Source organism: Streptopelia decaocto, assembly GCF_964273445.1.
Source record: "Streptopelia decaocto genome assembly, chromosome: 10".
In the NCBI taxonomy this organism is placed as follows: Eukaryota; Metazoa; Chordata; class Aves; order Columbiformes; family Columbidae; genus Streptopelia; species Streptopelia decaocto.
In genome coordinates, this window is record NC_138665.1 from 2308693 (window position 1) to 2325041 (window position 16349).

Below are 16349 nucleotides of genomic sequence, written 5' to 3' on the forward strand. Positions count from 1 at the left end.
GCAGGTCAGTGAAGCAGAGAGGATCTGGCTTGGGGGGCTGGTGCTGGGTCAGAGGACACAATTAACACTTTTGGTGCAGCCTTCCCTTGGCCCAGCGCAGCCCAGCTGCTTCTCAGCACAGCCACAAGAGGACTGGAGAGCCGGAGCTGCAAGACCAGCCACACCGCCCAAAGGTCCATGCAGCCAAATTCTTGCTCATGGATGAGTACAAGAGTGCGGCGAGCCCACAGCCATGCATTTAAATCCACATTTCAAAGTGTGCATGAGCTTCTCTAAGCCCTCTGCTTCAACATAAGGTCTGTCAACCTCAAAAGTGTCAATGCGAAATGTCATCAGTAAGGTAGATTATCCTGGGGAAAGCCTCCACCAGTGTAAGTGGTTGGCCCAAGGTCAACAGCAGAGCTGCCAATGTACCTCAGCTTTTGTGAGTCACGGTCCAAACTTCAAATGATCCCCTGGAAGAACAATCCTTGCTTGAATTACTGAGAACTTTAGAGCTTAAGACAAAAAGCAGGAGTGTTTGAACAGCACAGTGGGATTAATCCGTTCAGCAGGTGAGGCTGGAGGGCGCAGGGTGGAATGCACGTTTGGCTTCCTCTGTTACCGATAATGTTTTTTCATTTGTTTTTAATCTAAAGAACAAGTAATCTGGACTAGAACTGTATCTTTTTCCTTTCGGGAACATAAATTCTAGCAGAAAGGAGCAAAAATTTCATTAAGGAAAAACGTGGGGCTCCTGAGGTTCCCAGATGTGGGCGCAGGGAGTGCTCCCGCGGCGCCAGGTTCCGAGGCTTTCAGAAATCAGGAAAGTTTACAGGCTTGCTGTTTGCCTTAGAGTTTCAAAGCCTTTAGGCTTCATGCTTTCATGCTTTCCCCCACTACTATTACGATTAGATCTTTCCTGCTTTATTTTTTAAATGAAAATTGAAATTCTTCTCACGATGACTTGACTCCAGGAGGTAGAGCTTTAAAAATACCCTCTGTTGCCAAACTGGCAGGAGTGTCATGAAACTTGGTAACAAGCTGTTCCAGTTGGGTTTGTGAGAGCTGCAAAATACCTTTTCACGGTAGCAGGAAGGTAGGATGGGAAGTTATTTTAAACTTCAGCCAACAGGGTTTAATACTGACATTAGTCCTGCATGTGGAGCTTCTCCCAGACATGCTGCATCTCCATGGGGTTTCCCTGGGTCCAAACCAGCATCACAGCACCAGTCTGGGTCACCGACATGCCCTTCTGCAGCCCCAGGGCTGCTCGCCCTCAGGACCAGCCGCGCTTGGGACCAGCCAAGCCAGCCCGGGTGCTGCCGGCACAATGGGACCGCACAGTGTCCTGTGCTGGGACATAACCCTTCACCGGAGGGCATCAGGACATGAGAAACGAGCGCTGACAGCCACATTCGCTGAGTCTCACTTCTGCTCTGTCACGCAAGACATTAAATTGACTCTTGGCTGTGCTGTCCTGGGGCAAGGTATGAAGCCTTTGGACTTGGGGGATCACAGAACCCCAGAATGTCAGGGGTTGGAAGGGACCTGGAAAGCTCATCCAGTGCAATCCCCCCATGGAGCAGGAACACCCAGATGAGGTTACACAGGAAGGTGTCCAGGCGGGTTGGAATGTCTGCACAGAAGGAGACTCCACAACCTCCCTGGGCAGCCTGGGCCAGGCTCTGACACCCTCACCGGGAACAAGTTTCTTCTCAGATTTAAGTGGAACCTCCTGTGTTCCAGTTTGCACCCACTGCCCCTTGTCCTGTCACTGGTTGTCACCCAGAAGAGCCTGGCTCCATCCTCCTGACACTCCCCCTTTCCATCTTGATCCCCAGGAATGAGTCCCCCCTCAGTCTCCTCTTGTCCAGCTCCAGAGCCCCAGCTCCCTCAGCCTTTCCTCACACGGGAGATGCTCCACTCCCTTCAGCATCTTGGTGGCTGCGCTGGACTCTCTCCAGCAGTTCCCTGTCCTTTGGAACTGAGGGGCCACAACTGGACACAATATTCCAGGTGTGGTCTCAGGGATGGCTCCTTCATGCAACGGGAGCAGTGCTGATGTGGCAGGAAGGGTTAATTGCTCCTTGACAGGCTTCAGCACGTCTCCCTGGTCTCCCAGGGTGCACAAGAAGGTCCCACATTGGCAGTGCAGGGTGGGGACAGGTAGGAGATGGCGTGGGCCTGATGGCTCCCGGACAAAGGCACGTTCATGAGCAGGGTGAAAACTCCAGCTTTTTATTGCCTTGAGGTTCTCATCCCCAAAGTTTGCAGCAGCATCAACATTTTTCTAGAGAAGAGGCGGGTTTTCGTAGAACATCTCGGCTTCTTGGCCTTTATAACTCACTGTAGGATGACAAAACGTGGGAGCAGTAAGAAGTGTTTTAGCAAAACACGATATTGGTTAGGAAAGCAGGGAAGGAGCATGGGCAGGTTTAGGTATTTTACTTCAGTAATTTACAGGAACACAGCCCTTGACAATCTGTTTAAAACCAAATTTAAGCTGAATAATGGAGAAGTATTAAAAACTATTAACACTGAAAGTAAGACTGAAAGGTGAGGTTAATGATGCAGCTTGTTTTCCATATGCTGCTCTGTTTGTGTTGACAGTTCCAGTGTTTACAGGTAGGTTTGAAAGTCTCCAGTATTTGGGGATTAGCTTCATTTATATAACAACGCTGGTGATCTGTGTAAGATAGCAGTATTGCTGTCTGCTTTGAGCTTTATTTAATGTTTGTTCATAGCTTTGTTGAGCCCAATTCTAATTGATCAGAGTTATTTAAAGGGTTTTATCTGGGGAGAAGAGGTAACAAAAGGAGACACTTGATACATATGCAGTGTGCAGAGCAGAGTCTTGTGCACAGGCACAGAGACTGGAGGGCAACATTTTCTTTTAGTTTACAAGTTAAATGTTCGTTTTTTATTCGATGATGGAAAGAAAATTCTGTGTGCTCTGATGGTTTTTCATTGCTTTTTGCGATTTGTTCCAGTTTATTCAGTGCCCAGGGGTGTGCTGGACACCCTGTCCAAACCTGCCCTCAGCCCCCCCAGGTTTAGGAGATTTATTCAGCTGGTCTGAGCTCTGTGCAGTTCAGGGATCACGATCTCAGGATGCTGAGTTAGGGCATTTGCCTGAGCGAGAAAGGTTCTTCATGTGAAATGATGAGGAAAGCTGCTGTGAAATGAAAATCAATGCTCACTCACAAACCCTGCTCTGGGAAGCTCCCAGAAAACCCAGTGCCACAACCCGGTCAGCCTGGGCTGATGTTCACATCCATTCAGAGTTCTGAACCAGCCGCTTCTTGACCTTATTAAATCAATCACCTGTCAAGGGCTTCTCCCTCCTCCGTGAGGTTTCTCCCCGTTGGGACAGTCCTCAGTGATGGTGCGCGGGAGCTGGACAAGCCCTGCTTTACACTAGTAACTGCAGATTTCTTTGGGTTAGTCTGTCTTGCATACATACATCTTGGCAGCATCCAGTTACCTTTCATATGATCATTTTCTATTTGAGATCAAAACTGTCAATACTTTGCTTACAAGATGAACTTGGCGGTGTTTGGGAACCGTTTGGGGCTGGTTGCACCAGTATAAAAATGGCCGTGGGCTGTTGCGGACACCACGCTGCTCTAAGGAGGGAGTTGAGCCAGTATCTCCCAGAGTCGTGCGACCCAAGAACCAGCCTGTTTTCACTCCTTGGCTTCCTGAGGCTTTTATGAATAAGCCTGTTGCTCTCCCGTCTTCTCGCAGCTATGGGTGAACCAAGAAGATGGAGTGGAGGAGGGAACCAGCGACGTGCAGAATGGCCATTTGGATCCAAACGCCGACTGCCTGTGTCTCGGCAGAACCGTCCAGAACCGAGACCAGATGAGAGCCAACGTCATCAATGAAATCATGAGCACGGAGCGCCACTACATCAAGCACCTCAAGGACATTTGCGAGGTAGGTGGGGTCGCAACGCGCGGGTGCTGCAGCAGGACGTGGGCTGGGCTGTTGAGAGCTGCGGACGGGCTTTGTCCTTGGGCGATGGGGGAGAAAGATGCAGGGTGTTTGAGGACTGTGTCTAACGGAGGAGCAGCATCTGTCAATAAGTATTGATACTTCCGAGAATTTTCTGCTGGATCTGATCATTACCTTTGGTTTGCATTAACTTGAAGTACAGTTTTCTGACCTTTTTTCCATACTTCTTTGACTAAAAAATGATGAGGTTGAGATCCTTCAAGCAGTCCTCTTAATTAAAATCCAATGCCATCTACTTTTGAATTTGTGATTGAGGAAATTAGATTGTAATTAAACCAATCAGTTACCCATTTCATTTGTGTCTTTCACATTGGGTTCCCAATTTCCCCTGACTCAGGATGCCCCCCATTTACCTTTTCTTACAGTGAGACTGAGAGCAAAATGTTTTCATCATGGGAAATGAAGTATGTTACATTTATCCAGTGTAAGGGACCGAGCAAACAAATGAACTCTGGTGACTGACGCCTCTCATCCTCAGCTTGGTTCTTCAGTACGTTACAGTTAATCCCAACAACCCCTTAATGTCTTGCAGCATACAGAATTAGTGCCACAAGCTAAGCCCAAAGTGGGGTGCAAGCGGTGCTGGGTGTTTGGGAAGGAGAACACACGGCTGTGCCTGAGAGGGCTGCAGGACAGCCTGGGCAGATGCTTATCGCTGAGGCAGAAGTTTTTAGCACTAAAATCGATGTCCCTGGCTTTCAGCTCATCCCTCTGAGTGTTTACGGTTTAACAAGCCTGTGCCCAGTCTTTGCAGAGTCAATGTGCTGAAGCCCCTTGTGAATTCTGCTTAGAAAAATGTCTTCCTCCCTTCATACTTGGTACTTTTCTATTGACAAAGCAAAGAAGCCATCCAAAAAGCATCTGTGGCACTTTTTGAAATATGGAAGAGTCTTGGGATTTCGATTTGGAAACAAATGAGCTCAATCTTGCTGTGCAATTTTAGTCCAAGGGCTTTACATCTAAGAAGGGGAGAACTGTGGGCACTTTTCCACATATTGTTTCTTTTCCTGCATTTGCACTTTTCTGTTGAAAATCGAAATAAACCTTAACTTGCATTTCCCAGCCACGTCACCATGATTTTGCCAAATGTGATTCTCAGGAGGTACAGATAGGTACAGCTTCAGTGACATCTCTGGGGTAACACTGATTTATAGAACTTAATGTTACGTCCCAGATATGAAAAGGATCTTTCAGGCTCTCGCCTTGCTCTGCGTGATGCAAAATGGTATTGAGGGGATAAATCCAGGTAGAGCACCAGGAAATGATTCAGCTGCTTCTCTTAAAGGAGGAGCAGGACTGAAACGGGTATTCTCATCTGCAGAATGACGGGCTGTCCCTTGCTGGAGAGACCCTCGTTGTGCTGGGTTTAACTGGAGCGATGCGTTTGCCTCGGGAAGGCTCGAGGACAGCTCAGTCATCCCAGGCGTTTCGGCACAGCACGACAGGACTGTGTCCGTTTGTGAATAAAAGTGGGGGGGCTGGAGATGGGGAGACGCGGGCCGGCTTGAGCTCCCCCCTGCACCCCTGGATGGATCTGGACGGAGTGTTATCGGTGCTGAAGAACAAACAGACACCAGACGACCAGTGATGAGATGCAGAAGTGCTGTTGACAGTGGCAAATTCCCCTCTTCCCTTTGCTCTTTATTTTAAGGTGTCAGGACAAACGGCAGCGATATGATGTATTGGAGGGGATGAAAGAGGAGCTCTGGCTGGGTGGCCAGGTTTGAGCCTGGTTTAGTACTGGGTTTTGCAGTCTGCAGTTATACTCCAGTTGCTAAGCTATAATGAATAATAAATCCTAATACCAGTGAGGCAGCTTAAGATGTGTGGTTGTTATCAGAGGACCGTAGCCCCTGCTAGGTGATTAAGAGCCCTCCAATTTCTCTTTTCTGCTTCAGGGTGTATTTCCGCTACCTGCTACTATATTATTATAACAACCTATGTTATTATTCATAATGCCCATGGCACTAGTCCTGCCGAGTCCGGAGCTCACAAGCCAGACAGCACCAGAATGAAATCACCTGCCCAAGTCATGACCTGTGTGAACAGCTGCTTGGAGGGGAATTCATAGGCTGGAAGGACTGATGGCTGCTTGGTCAAACAGTTTCGTGAAGATTTTTATTAGGGGTAAAATGTGGAGTTTTCCCTGGACTGCATGATCAGGAGTGGATGGATCATTATTCTAGAATATCACCAAGGGGAAAAGAAAGAAAGAAACAATAATTCAGCCTTAAGGAAATATCCAGCAATAGGAATTTCAGGCTTAGCGGTTAAAGCTTAGAAAAATGATAAGCTACTAAAAACTAGACTTCAATAATGGGTAGCAATAGCCAGCCTTACTGGCAGGCAGTGCCACTCACTCGCTGGCCTGTAAATCATAGAACCATAGGGTTCTATGATTTGGGTTGAAAGTTTGGGTTGAAAGGACCTTCAAAGCTCATCCATGAGCAGGGACATCTTCACCAGCTCAGGTTGCTCAGAGCCCCGTCCAGCCTGGCCTGGGATGTCTCCAGGGATGGTTCACCCACCGCCTCTCTGGCCAACCCGGGCCGGTATTCTACCACTCTCAATACCACATATGTGCATGGCCATCTCCAGGCTGGAAAAAATATCCCCCTGCGCCTGGGGTTTGATGCTGGGAGGTCACAGGAGGGCGCAGGGTCTGTCCCTAGTGTGGCACTGGTGACAGCAGCAGAGCAGCCGGGGTGCTCGCTCAGGACAGCGGTTTGAGCTGAAGCGCGTGGTGGGGAGCACAGGTGGAACAAAGAGACGCAGGAGAGCCACAAAGAGCAGAATGCTGTGCTTTGAGAAACGGGCAGGATTTGGACCAGCGAATGGATTAGGAAGACAAGGCTAAATTTAAGGAGGTGTTAGAGGAAGAAGTGACAGAGCTCGGATGGGAACAGTGAGGCAATTGGGAGATCAAAGGAAACCTCCGTATTATGAGTAATTTGGGGGTGGGAGGTTAGAAAGGCCAGCCAACTTCCAGTGCTGAGTTTTGCTCATTTGAATTTATTTTTTAATGAAGTTGACTGGATTACACCTAAGCTTTGTTTTGGTGCCAGGACCGCTCAGAGTGCTGTGTACAAAACATCCTCACTGCATCTTAGCGTGTCAAGGTTAGTCTGTTGTGCAGAGCTGATGGGACAAGGTTTCACGTGGTCCGTGTGGCTTTAGCCTGATTCATTCTTGAGACAGATTAAAAAGCCACTTTTTTCGTGCTGCCTCAGAGAAAAACAGCATAAAACTTTCTTAGCAGAATGTGGTGCTCCTCAGAGGACCACATCTGTGGACCTGCTGGCCCCATTGTATGACCAGTTCCTCATGTGTTGATACCAGACTGGAGGATGGCTCTGCAGAAAGCTCTTTGGATCAATGGGGATGTATAGAATACATACATGTATTCCCCAGTGTGCAACTTGCAGCTGTGTTTCACAGCCTGCTTGTGCACACTTTGTTTCTCTGTTTTGGGGCTGGCTGCTTCTTGCCCTTTTCAGGAACAGGCTTGTGTTCCTGCAGGAGCTCATTTTCTACTTTAGTGGGCCCCAGTGCTATTGCAGTGCCTGACATTTGGTACTTGCTGTAAACTGGTGTTTGAATAAGTGCTTTAGAGTCCTGACTGCCTGGGACCAGATGTGGCTCTGGTTTGCCTTTTCAACTCAAAATAGTCTCAACTTTGTTCTTGCGCTTTTCCTTGGTATGGGCATATCAGCACGAGGCTCCCCGGAGCTGCTCTAGACAACAGTGTTTGGGCAGCTCACATGGTGCTGCTCCAAAGTGAGGGATGGGCTGCAGGACAGCGTCTCCCCCAGACTGGCTCAGAGGTGAAAAGAAACTGGCATATCATCCCAACTGCCTGTGAAGCTGCAGCCTGCGGTGGCCAGCGTCTCCTCACTCCATCACCTTGCTCTCAGCTGGACAAGAAGGATGGATGGACTGGACATCTTTTCTGACTGTCTCCAAACCTTCTCTGGGGTGGAGAAAACTTAGCACTTAACCTCCTGCAAATACTTGCCAACTTTGGCCTATACTTCAGGGACTACATGGAAAAGTACTTTAAAGAGAGACAGTCTGACAGCTATTTTTAGGTATTCATTGAGCAGAGCACTCTCCAGCATCTGCTCATCAGTCAGCTATCCCTTCTCTGAGCAAACCTGACGGGATGAGCAGAAGGAAGATGACATTGTTTTATGTAACAGAAGTAAATTTAGTGGAAAAAATCTAGGCAGCAGCCTTCTAGCTGGCTCTGGCTGCGTATTATGTATAAATCTTCAGTTTTCCATTTGCTGGCTTATGCTGGAAACCAGCCGTTTAAACACACAAGCTGGTTAGAGGATAAGGCTTGGGAACTCCGCGCGGTTTCTTTTCCCCGTGGTTTTATAGGTGCCCGTACAGAAATGTGCTGCTTCAGCTTCTCTGGAACACGTGGCTCAGACAAAGTGATGAAGCAGCACAGGGAGGACGGGGAATATTCAAGACGGGAGTTGCAGGCAATAGCAACGCCAGGGCTGAAAGCTGTTCACAGAAATCATGGGTGACTGATGCAGGGAGCGGGGTGTGAGAGGGGAGCCCGGCTTGCAGGCAAAGGGCCTGGCACGGACGGCTGGCGGTGCTCAGGTGCATGTCTTTTTTCTTTTATTTTATTTTTTAAAGCTGTTATGAAACAAGTAAACATGAAAAGCAGCATGGAAAGATATTGTGCATTATTCCTTGATAGTCTGAATTTTTATTTGCCCTGCACTGTGGGAACCAGCCTGCTCCCATTCCTCCTGGCCTTGAAAAATGAGAGAGGGAAACCCAGGGAAATGAGTCATCAAGGAGCTCCTGGAAGAAGAGAGACCTAGATCTAGTAAATGCAGAAGGTACTCCATAGCCCAATCTTCCAAGCTGAAAAAACCCAGCAAATTCAGGGTAATGGCATCGTTCTAGCTAAGCTGGACATCGCAGGGGTTGGTTCTTTGCCAGGTTGGCCAAAGTTGCGTTTATCATTCATCTGGTTGAAGTTCTCCCTCCCAGGAACCACATGGCAAGGCTGAAGGACAGTTTATTATAGCGTTCCAATGGTTCGCATTGTGAACCAGCAGCTGTGTGTCACCAGCTGGCAGTTCGTCTGTGTGACTAAGCATCTAGGGTTCCCAAATATAGCCATTCCACTGGAGCTGTTGGCATTTTTTTCTCTTCCTACATAATCAAGGCAGGCAAAGTCATCTCATTATGACCCCTGTGTTATTTCTTTTCGGTCAAGAGGCAGCAGTCTAGACCAGGCCAGCGCAGCTTCTGATATCTGGTCTTGCAAAGTTTTTAATCTAAATCATCCAGACAGGGGCATCACAGAATCCAGAATGTCAGGGGTTGGAAGGGCCCTGGAAAGCTCCTCCAGTGCAATCCCCCCATGGAGCAGGAACACCCAGATGAGGTTACACAGGAAGGTGTCCAGGCGGGTTGGAATGTCTGCACAGAAGGAGACTCCACAACCTCCCTGGGCAGCCTGGGCCAGGCTCTGACACCCTCACCCCCAACAAGTTTCTTCTCATATATAAGTGGAACCTCCTGTGTTCCAGTTTGAACCCATTGTCGAGGGTTAAGATTGCGGGGTGACAATAAAACCCTGGCAGATGTATTGTTAACCTCCTCTCCCCCCCACTTCCCCCGTTTTGCCCCTCCCTCTCCCCCCTTCCCACTAAGGACAGGCGATCGGGAGGGAAAGAAGAACAGAGAGAAGAGAGTTGGAAAAATAAAAGATGTTTTACTAATGCTACTAATAAGAATAGAGAAAATAATACAAAATATACAAAACCAATCTTGAAAGTCTCAGCAAATGCAGAGCAGGCCACCAAAGTCCTGGATTAGACTCTGCAACCAAGCGGAGCTGGATTCAGTCTCTCACTAGGCCTCAGTTCTCAGGGATGAATAGCGAGATCCTCTCCTAATGTCAGCCATGAGGAAAAAAGGGAAAAGGGACGAGATCCTCGTGATCTCCCACTTTTATATGAAGTATTCACGTGAATGGAATGTTATACACAGTTGGTCAGTTTCTTAGTCACTTGTTTCTCGTCGCCCCTCTCGCGAGATGTCCATCCATGCTTATCAATATGTTTGCATTCCATTGCTAGGTTTACCAAAACATGTGTCTGGTTCTCCAGGAAAATGCAGTTAATATGAAGGCTTTAGCTGACAGGCAAAATTCACTGAAAGAGAAACTTGTTTTTAACAAAACCAGGACACCCATTACCCCTTGTTTTACCATTGGTTGTCACCGAGAAGAGCCTGGCTCCATCCTCCTGACACTCCCCCTTTCCATATTGATCCCCAGGAATGAGTCCCCCCTCAGTCTCCTCTTGTCCAGCTCCAGAGCCCCAGCTCCCTCAGCCTTTCCTCACACGGGAGATGCTCCACTCCCTTCAGCATCTTGGTGGCTGCGCTGGACTCTCTCCAGCAGTTCCCTGTCCTGCTGGAACTGAGGGGCCACAACTGGACACAAGATTCCAGGTGTGGTCTCCCCAGGGCAGAGCAGAGGGGCAGGAGAACCTCTCTGACCTACTGACCACCCCCTTCTAATCCACCCCAGGTACCATTGGCTTCCTGGCCACAAGGGCCCAGTGCTGGCTCATGGTCACCCTGCTGTCCCCCAGGACATAACTTTCCCCTACACTGCTCTCTAACAGGTCATTCCCCAGTTTATGCTGGAAGCACAAGCAGGGATGAAGTGATTTGCTCAGTGTCACACAGGTTGGTGGCAGAGCTAGAAATGCATCCCAGGCATCCAGAGCCTCCATGTGTCACCCACTCCCCTGGACCGCATGTGCGTCAGGCAAGCGTGTTTGGAAAAGTCCTCATGCCGCAGCTGAATCCAGGATGGCAGCTCATGGATGAGGCAGGAAAACCAGGGGGGCAGACAGAACCTGGGGTGTTATGCTTTTTGCCCGAGTATTGATCTACTCCATTTTTTTAGGATCAAGAGGTCTTCAGAGCAGTGTTTGCCTACGATTTGTGGTGTGGTGTCCAGCTGAGCTCCGGCTCAGTACCAATGGGTGTCGTGGGCAGATGAAGAATAAGCAAGAAAAATCTTTTAATTATTGCACTGGACCAAGAGATCTGAATTGTTACCGGATTCGTTCTGTGATTTTGCAGCTCTCTGCATTCTAGTTCTTCCCGTCTCCATTTGACTTTATTATCTGTAAACTCAGTAGGGGAGCCCGATGTTTGTACAGACAAGGGTACAACACCTTTTCCTCTGATCCCACTTAAAAATGGAAGAAAAGCAATGAAAGGTGATAGTTGGGAAAAGAGTAGAAAAATTCTCTCTTGTTTTACACTGTTTGGAATAGCATATTTGCGCTAATGGAATGGAAGGTATAGAAAACACAATTAAAATAATGCTGCTTTCCTCTAGATGGCATTGATCGGCGGCTCAGGCTGCTCCTGCTGTGGCTCCCTTGCTCAGACAAGCCACAACCTCCTGTGACACCTGTGGGGTTCCCCACTGTGACACTTGTGGGACAACAGCCCTCCCGCTTTTGTCTCAGACTCAGAAGGGTGAATAATTGGGGGGATAAACCATAAAGATTGTTTTCCTTCAACATTTCACTTGGTGCTGACACAACTTCCTAGTTACACCCTCCAGACCTTCCTCCTAGACCAAGGGCATGCAATCACACAGGAACAGAGTGTTTCTCAGCATGATCATCCCCTTCCTTGTCCTGATTACCATTGCTAAAAGGAGAAATCAGAGCGGGCAAATGATCCAACAGCCCCTCGCAGCTTTCTCTGTGATGCCACTGAAGAGGACATGAAACAGCAGTGTTTGCAGGAGCTACCCAGGATACTGGGTATTGCAAGGCAGTGATTTTGGAAGGAAGAGGCATTTGAGACTGTAACACACACACACCTTCGGAGCTATCAGCCGAATTTTGCAGTTCTCTGCGGCGCAGGTAGGGACAGACCCATTTCAGCTGGTGCTGGTTGAGGTCTCTGGGGAGCCTTTCCTTTGCAAAAGTGGTTCATGCAAAATGCTGAAGGACACTGAGGCAGAACCCAGCGCTGTCCTCCCAACGCACAGGGCACACACGCTGTCCCCAGCACCTCCTGGCGCAGGCGGGGAGGCCCTGGCCGTGTCTGGCATGTCCTTGGCAGGAGCAGCGCTGTGGGTCTGCTGCAGGCTGCAGTGGGAACAACAGCTGCAAATGAGATATTGTCTACCAAAAAAAGGCCTTGTAGCATTTTGAGGTGTGTTTTGCATATCGCATGCTTACTCGTAGGCAGGAGTTGACAGAGACCGGCATGTCATAACAAGTGGATTTTGTTTCCAGAGCCGTTTTCTGATTTTGTTTTTACTTGCTCCTTCCTCAAGAATAATCTGGGAGCAGCCTCAGTGTATGTTTGGGTTGTTTTATGGATTGTTCTTTTTTACTCCTTACAGGGTTACTTAAAGCAGTGCCGGAAGAGGAGAGATATGTTCAGTGATGAACAGCTGAAAATCATCTTTGGTAACATCGAAGATATCTACAGATTTCAGATGGGTTTTGTCCGGGACTTGGAGAAACAGTACAACAACGAGGACCCCCATCTCAGTGAAATTGGACCGTGTTTCCTTGAACACGTGAGTTAATCTAGCATTTTTGTTTGGGAGTTTTGGGGTTGGTTTTGGGGGGTGAGAGGGAGCAGTAGCAGAAAAAGTCAGGAGGCAGGAACCACTCAGTGTAGCTTTTGCGCATTGGTATTGTCCTGGTTACATATCAGAGGCTGCTCCACGGCGCTCAGTTTACTTTGTGAGATACAGAGACGGGAGAATTTGAAGTGAGGTCTAGAGCTGCATAACCTGCCTCCCAGTACCTTTCAATCCCAACACCTTTTCACATCCACCCTTAATCATATAATGTAGGCACCATGTCCCTCACCTACTCCCCACCTTCTTTTGCTCTTCCGAATATGACTTAAACCCACTCACAGCCCATCCTCATCAGGTCATGGATAACCAGAAACTCGGAAGAGGTAAGAGTCCAGAGAAGCAACAAGAGGCCTTAGTTGTGCATTACACACACACAAAAGAGTAGAGGAGAGCAAATGGCACTGAGATGCACTTGCAGGGGCTGGAAACCCCACGCACGTTGCGTTGCCGTCCCCTGCGGAGCGGTTGAGCCGGGTGGGGAGGTGCCAGCTGGTGCTCTGGCTGCCAGGGTGGCAGCAGATCCTCGCTCATGCTAAGTGCACACCGAACAGGACATTTTAGCTGACAATATAGTCCTGGAGGCTTTTGCCCAGCCCATCGCACTGTTATATAAGCCACGTACTACGGGAGCTGATAAATTGGCCAGGGTTGTAAATATGTCAGGAAATGTCAAGAAAATTACAGTCCCGCAGTTGTAGGTTTTCCTTAGGGAGAATGAAGTGCTGTATCAGAGCTTACGTATGAGGGGCTCCGAGCCGGCATGCAGATCTGTGCTGTGTTACCTCGGTGCTAACAGACAGGGCTGAGCTGGCAACAGTTCACTTCTTATTAGAGAAATTTCTGATAGACATTCCTGAAACTTCAGTGGGGTATCCCTAGAAAGGTTCACAGCACCTCTTAAGCATCATTGGTCTTCTAATGGGAAAGAAGGTTTCTTTTTGAGGAGTTGCATGTCGATGATAATATTGCTCATTTTTAGCAGAGCCTGCAGTCTCTGCATCATATTCCACCTCTGTGCTAAAAAGATGTAAGAAATCTTGGTGAGAATCAGTAGCTAAAACTCCATGTCTTGAGGCTGTGCTGTCTATTCATTTGTAGTGACCATAGTAAGAATTACTGCTGTTATTTGTAGGAATGTCTGGCACTTATCCATCATCAGATAGGGGCTGAAAGCTGGCTAATAGACTCCTGATAAATTATCCCTGTTTAAGCCATTTGGGGAAACTGAGGGCATTAAGTTCCCGTTACATGGATCGGGAAAGCATCTTGTTCCTCATCTGGTTCAGGAAGAAAGGCGTCAGCTCTGGGGATGGGCGAGAAACCGGGCTCCCCTCTTCCCAGAAAAGCTGGTTATTTGGGCCCTTATGGCACTGAGAAATAAGAATTGCTGGGCAAGTGTATTTTTTAAAAATGACTCTGTCCTTTCTGTAGTTTGTAAGGCATCGGCCACAACCTGATGGAGCAGCACACACTGAGGCTTGTGTGTGGGCTGTGTCAACCCCAGTGTTAATGTGTGATAGCGGGCAGTCAGTTGGGGTCTGTCCCTCCCCTCCGGTGTAATCTGTCTTTGACCTTTCGTCTGCCTTGTCCATGTGGCCCAGATGAATCAAGGCTGAATGAAGGGTGGCGAACTGCCATGGCCCCATCTGTGGTCAGTGAAGGCAGAAAAAAGAGATTCCAGCAAAATCAGCACAAAAAGACTTGTTAGAGCAGTGCACAGGATGGCTGGGCACATGGATGAATGGGGTTTTTTTCTTTGTTTTTCCAGTCTTTGGTGTTTTCTGGCTGTCTGGTCCCAGGGAAATCCACGCAGTGGTTGGTGCCTTGGGCTCCCTGTTGGTAAAGAGAATTTCAAATATACTCAGCCCCTAAAACTTGCCAGGGGCTTCATGATATTTCAGGGAAAGAGCTCTAGAAGTAACAAGGTTGTCTTCTGGTATTACCAAAGGCCAGAGCTCTGCTTGGCTCTACCTTTACCATTTAGAAACAAGCCCCCACTCCGGGAACAGTTTTCCCTCCTCCTCCTTGGGGTGTTCTTTCTTCTCGAGTTGTACCGTGTTCTTGCTGGCAAGCAGAGTGGTTGGCTGCTCGCAGCGTTTGTCTGACATGTGCTCCCCTCTGTGTGCATCCTTTTTCTCCTGCCTCTCACAGCAAGATGGCTTCTGGATCTATTCCGAGTACTGTAACAATCATTTGGACGCGTGCATGGAGCTTTCCAAGCTGATGAAAGATAGCAGGTACCAGCATTTCTTCGAAGCGTGTCGTCTGTTGCAGCAGATGATTGATATTGCCATAGACGGTTTCCTTCTGACGCCAGTGCAGAAGATCTGCAAATACCCCCTGCAGCTCGCAGAGCTACTGAAGTACACGGCGCAGGATCACAGGTACGTCGCCCCTGCTCCCCGCTCTTTACACGGCCTCTGCACACACCCAGGGGTTGGGTTTGTTCTGTCCAGCTCTTCTCTTCTGATGTCTTGTATAAATGGAAGCAGGGTAAAGGTTCAGCAGACAGCTTCTCAAAGCCCCGATTCTCAGTGGAGCGAAACTCATCTCTGTTATCATCAGACATGTGAACTAATCACGCTTGAGGTACTTTCTGATGCTACTGGTTACACACAAAAAGCTAATTAGTATTCAGTGGTCAGAAAGGCTCATTCCTTTATCCTGAAGGGGGTAGCAAGTTGAGTAGGATCCCCCACTCAAACCTGAACATGCTCGAGTTTGGGGAGAATTCAGAACCTACTCTGCTTTTCAGCCTGATTCCGTGTCTGATTTTGCCATTTGTTTGAGGTTCAGAAGAGCACCCAGCAGTCTGATTAATTCCTAAAACTTCCAGGATCTCTTTTGCTTCTCATAAGGGCAATCAGCCTGGCTCCCTGCCCTACTGTAAATCAAGAATAGTATCTATGATACCACTTGTGATATACTGCTATAAAAATAAGGTGAAAGAAGAATCAGGCCCCCTAAGAATAGATTTTCTCCTGCCTTGCCACGGGAAAGAGCAAAGAGATGCATTGATGAGCTTTGACCTGATTTATGAGTTTGATTCATATGAGCTGAATGCCCAGTTCAGAATCACCAGTTTGGCCATGCATTTGGCTCCAGATCCGGTTTCTGGGTTTTCCTTCATGACAAGACCAAATCAAAGTTGGAGTGGATTCATGGGAACATGAGGGTATCAGAAATGAGCTCTGGGATCCCATTTGTTGTGGCTTTTTTTCCTTACCAGCCATGTGATGTCCCCACAGTATTTACAGTGTGAATTCAGATGTGGCTTTACAATGAGAAGTCAAAAGCAGCCTCAGGGAGAAGAGCTCTGTGTTTAAAATGGCAATACCAGAGGGGATGTGGACAGTGTGATTACACAAGGGTTGAATTATTTTGGGAGTGCATTCCTTTTTCCTTTGGGATATTTTAAAATCAACATGTTGTGAAGTAATCAGATACATTCTGAGGAGACTCAGACCTTAACCTGTGGTTGAGCAACAGTTGGTTAATTCAGACTCAGAGCTCTTTCTTACTGCATCGTGTTGGTGATAGGGCACAGCTGTGATGCTTCATTTAACTTGAATGGGGAAGGTGAGGCACAGAGTGTCTTACTCATGAGCAGATGATTCTGTGTTGGGACTATGCAGAAACCCCTCGCTGCCGTGGCTGCCCGCTTGAAATACAAATATTTTCT

General features: G+C 48.1%; 1 protein-coding gene across 3 annotated transcripts in view; it reads left to right on the plus strand.

Moving 5' to 3' along the window:
- Positions 1-16349, plus strand: part of ARHGEF9 (Cdc42 guanine nucleotide exchange factor 9) — a 215886-nt gene that overhangs the window by 155609 nt on the left and 43928 nt on the right. For all 3 annotated transcript variants that reach the window (XM_082062149.1, XM_082062151.1, XM_082062150.1), the window contains 3 exons: positions 3730-3921; positions 12419-12598; positions 14819-15051. In XM_082062149.1, coding sequence (XP_081918275.1) covers positions 3730-3921; positions 12419-12598; positions 14819-15051 — 605 coding nt within the window. The remainder of the gene's footprint in view (positions 1-3729; positions 3922-12418; positions 12599-14818; positions 15052-16349) is intronic.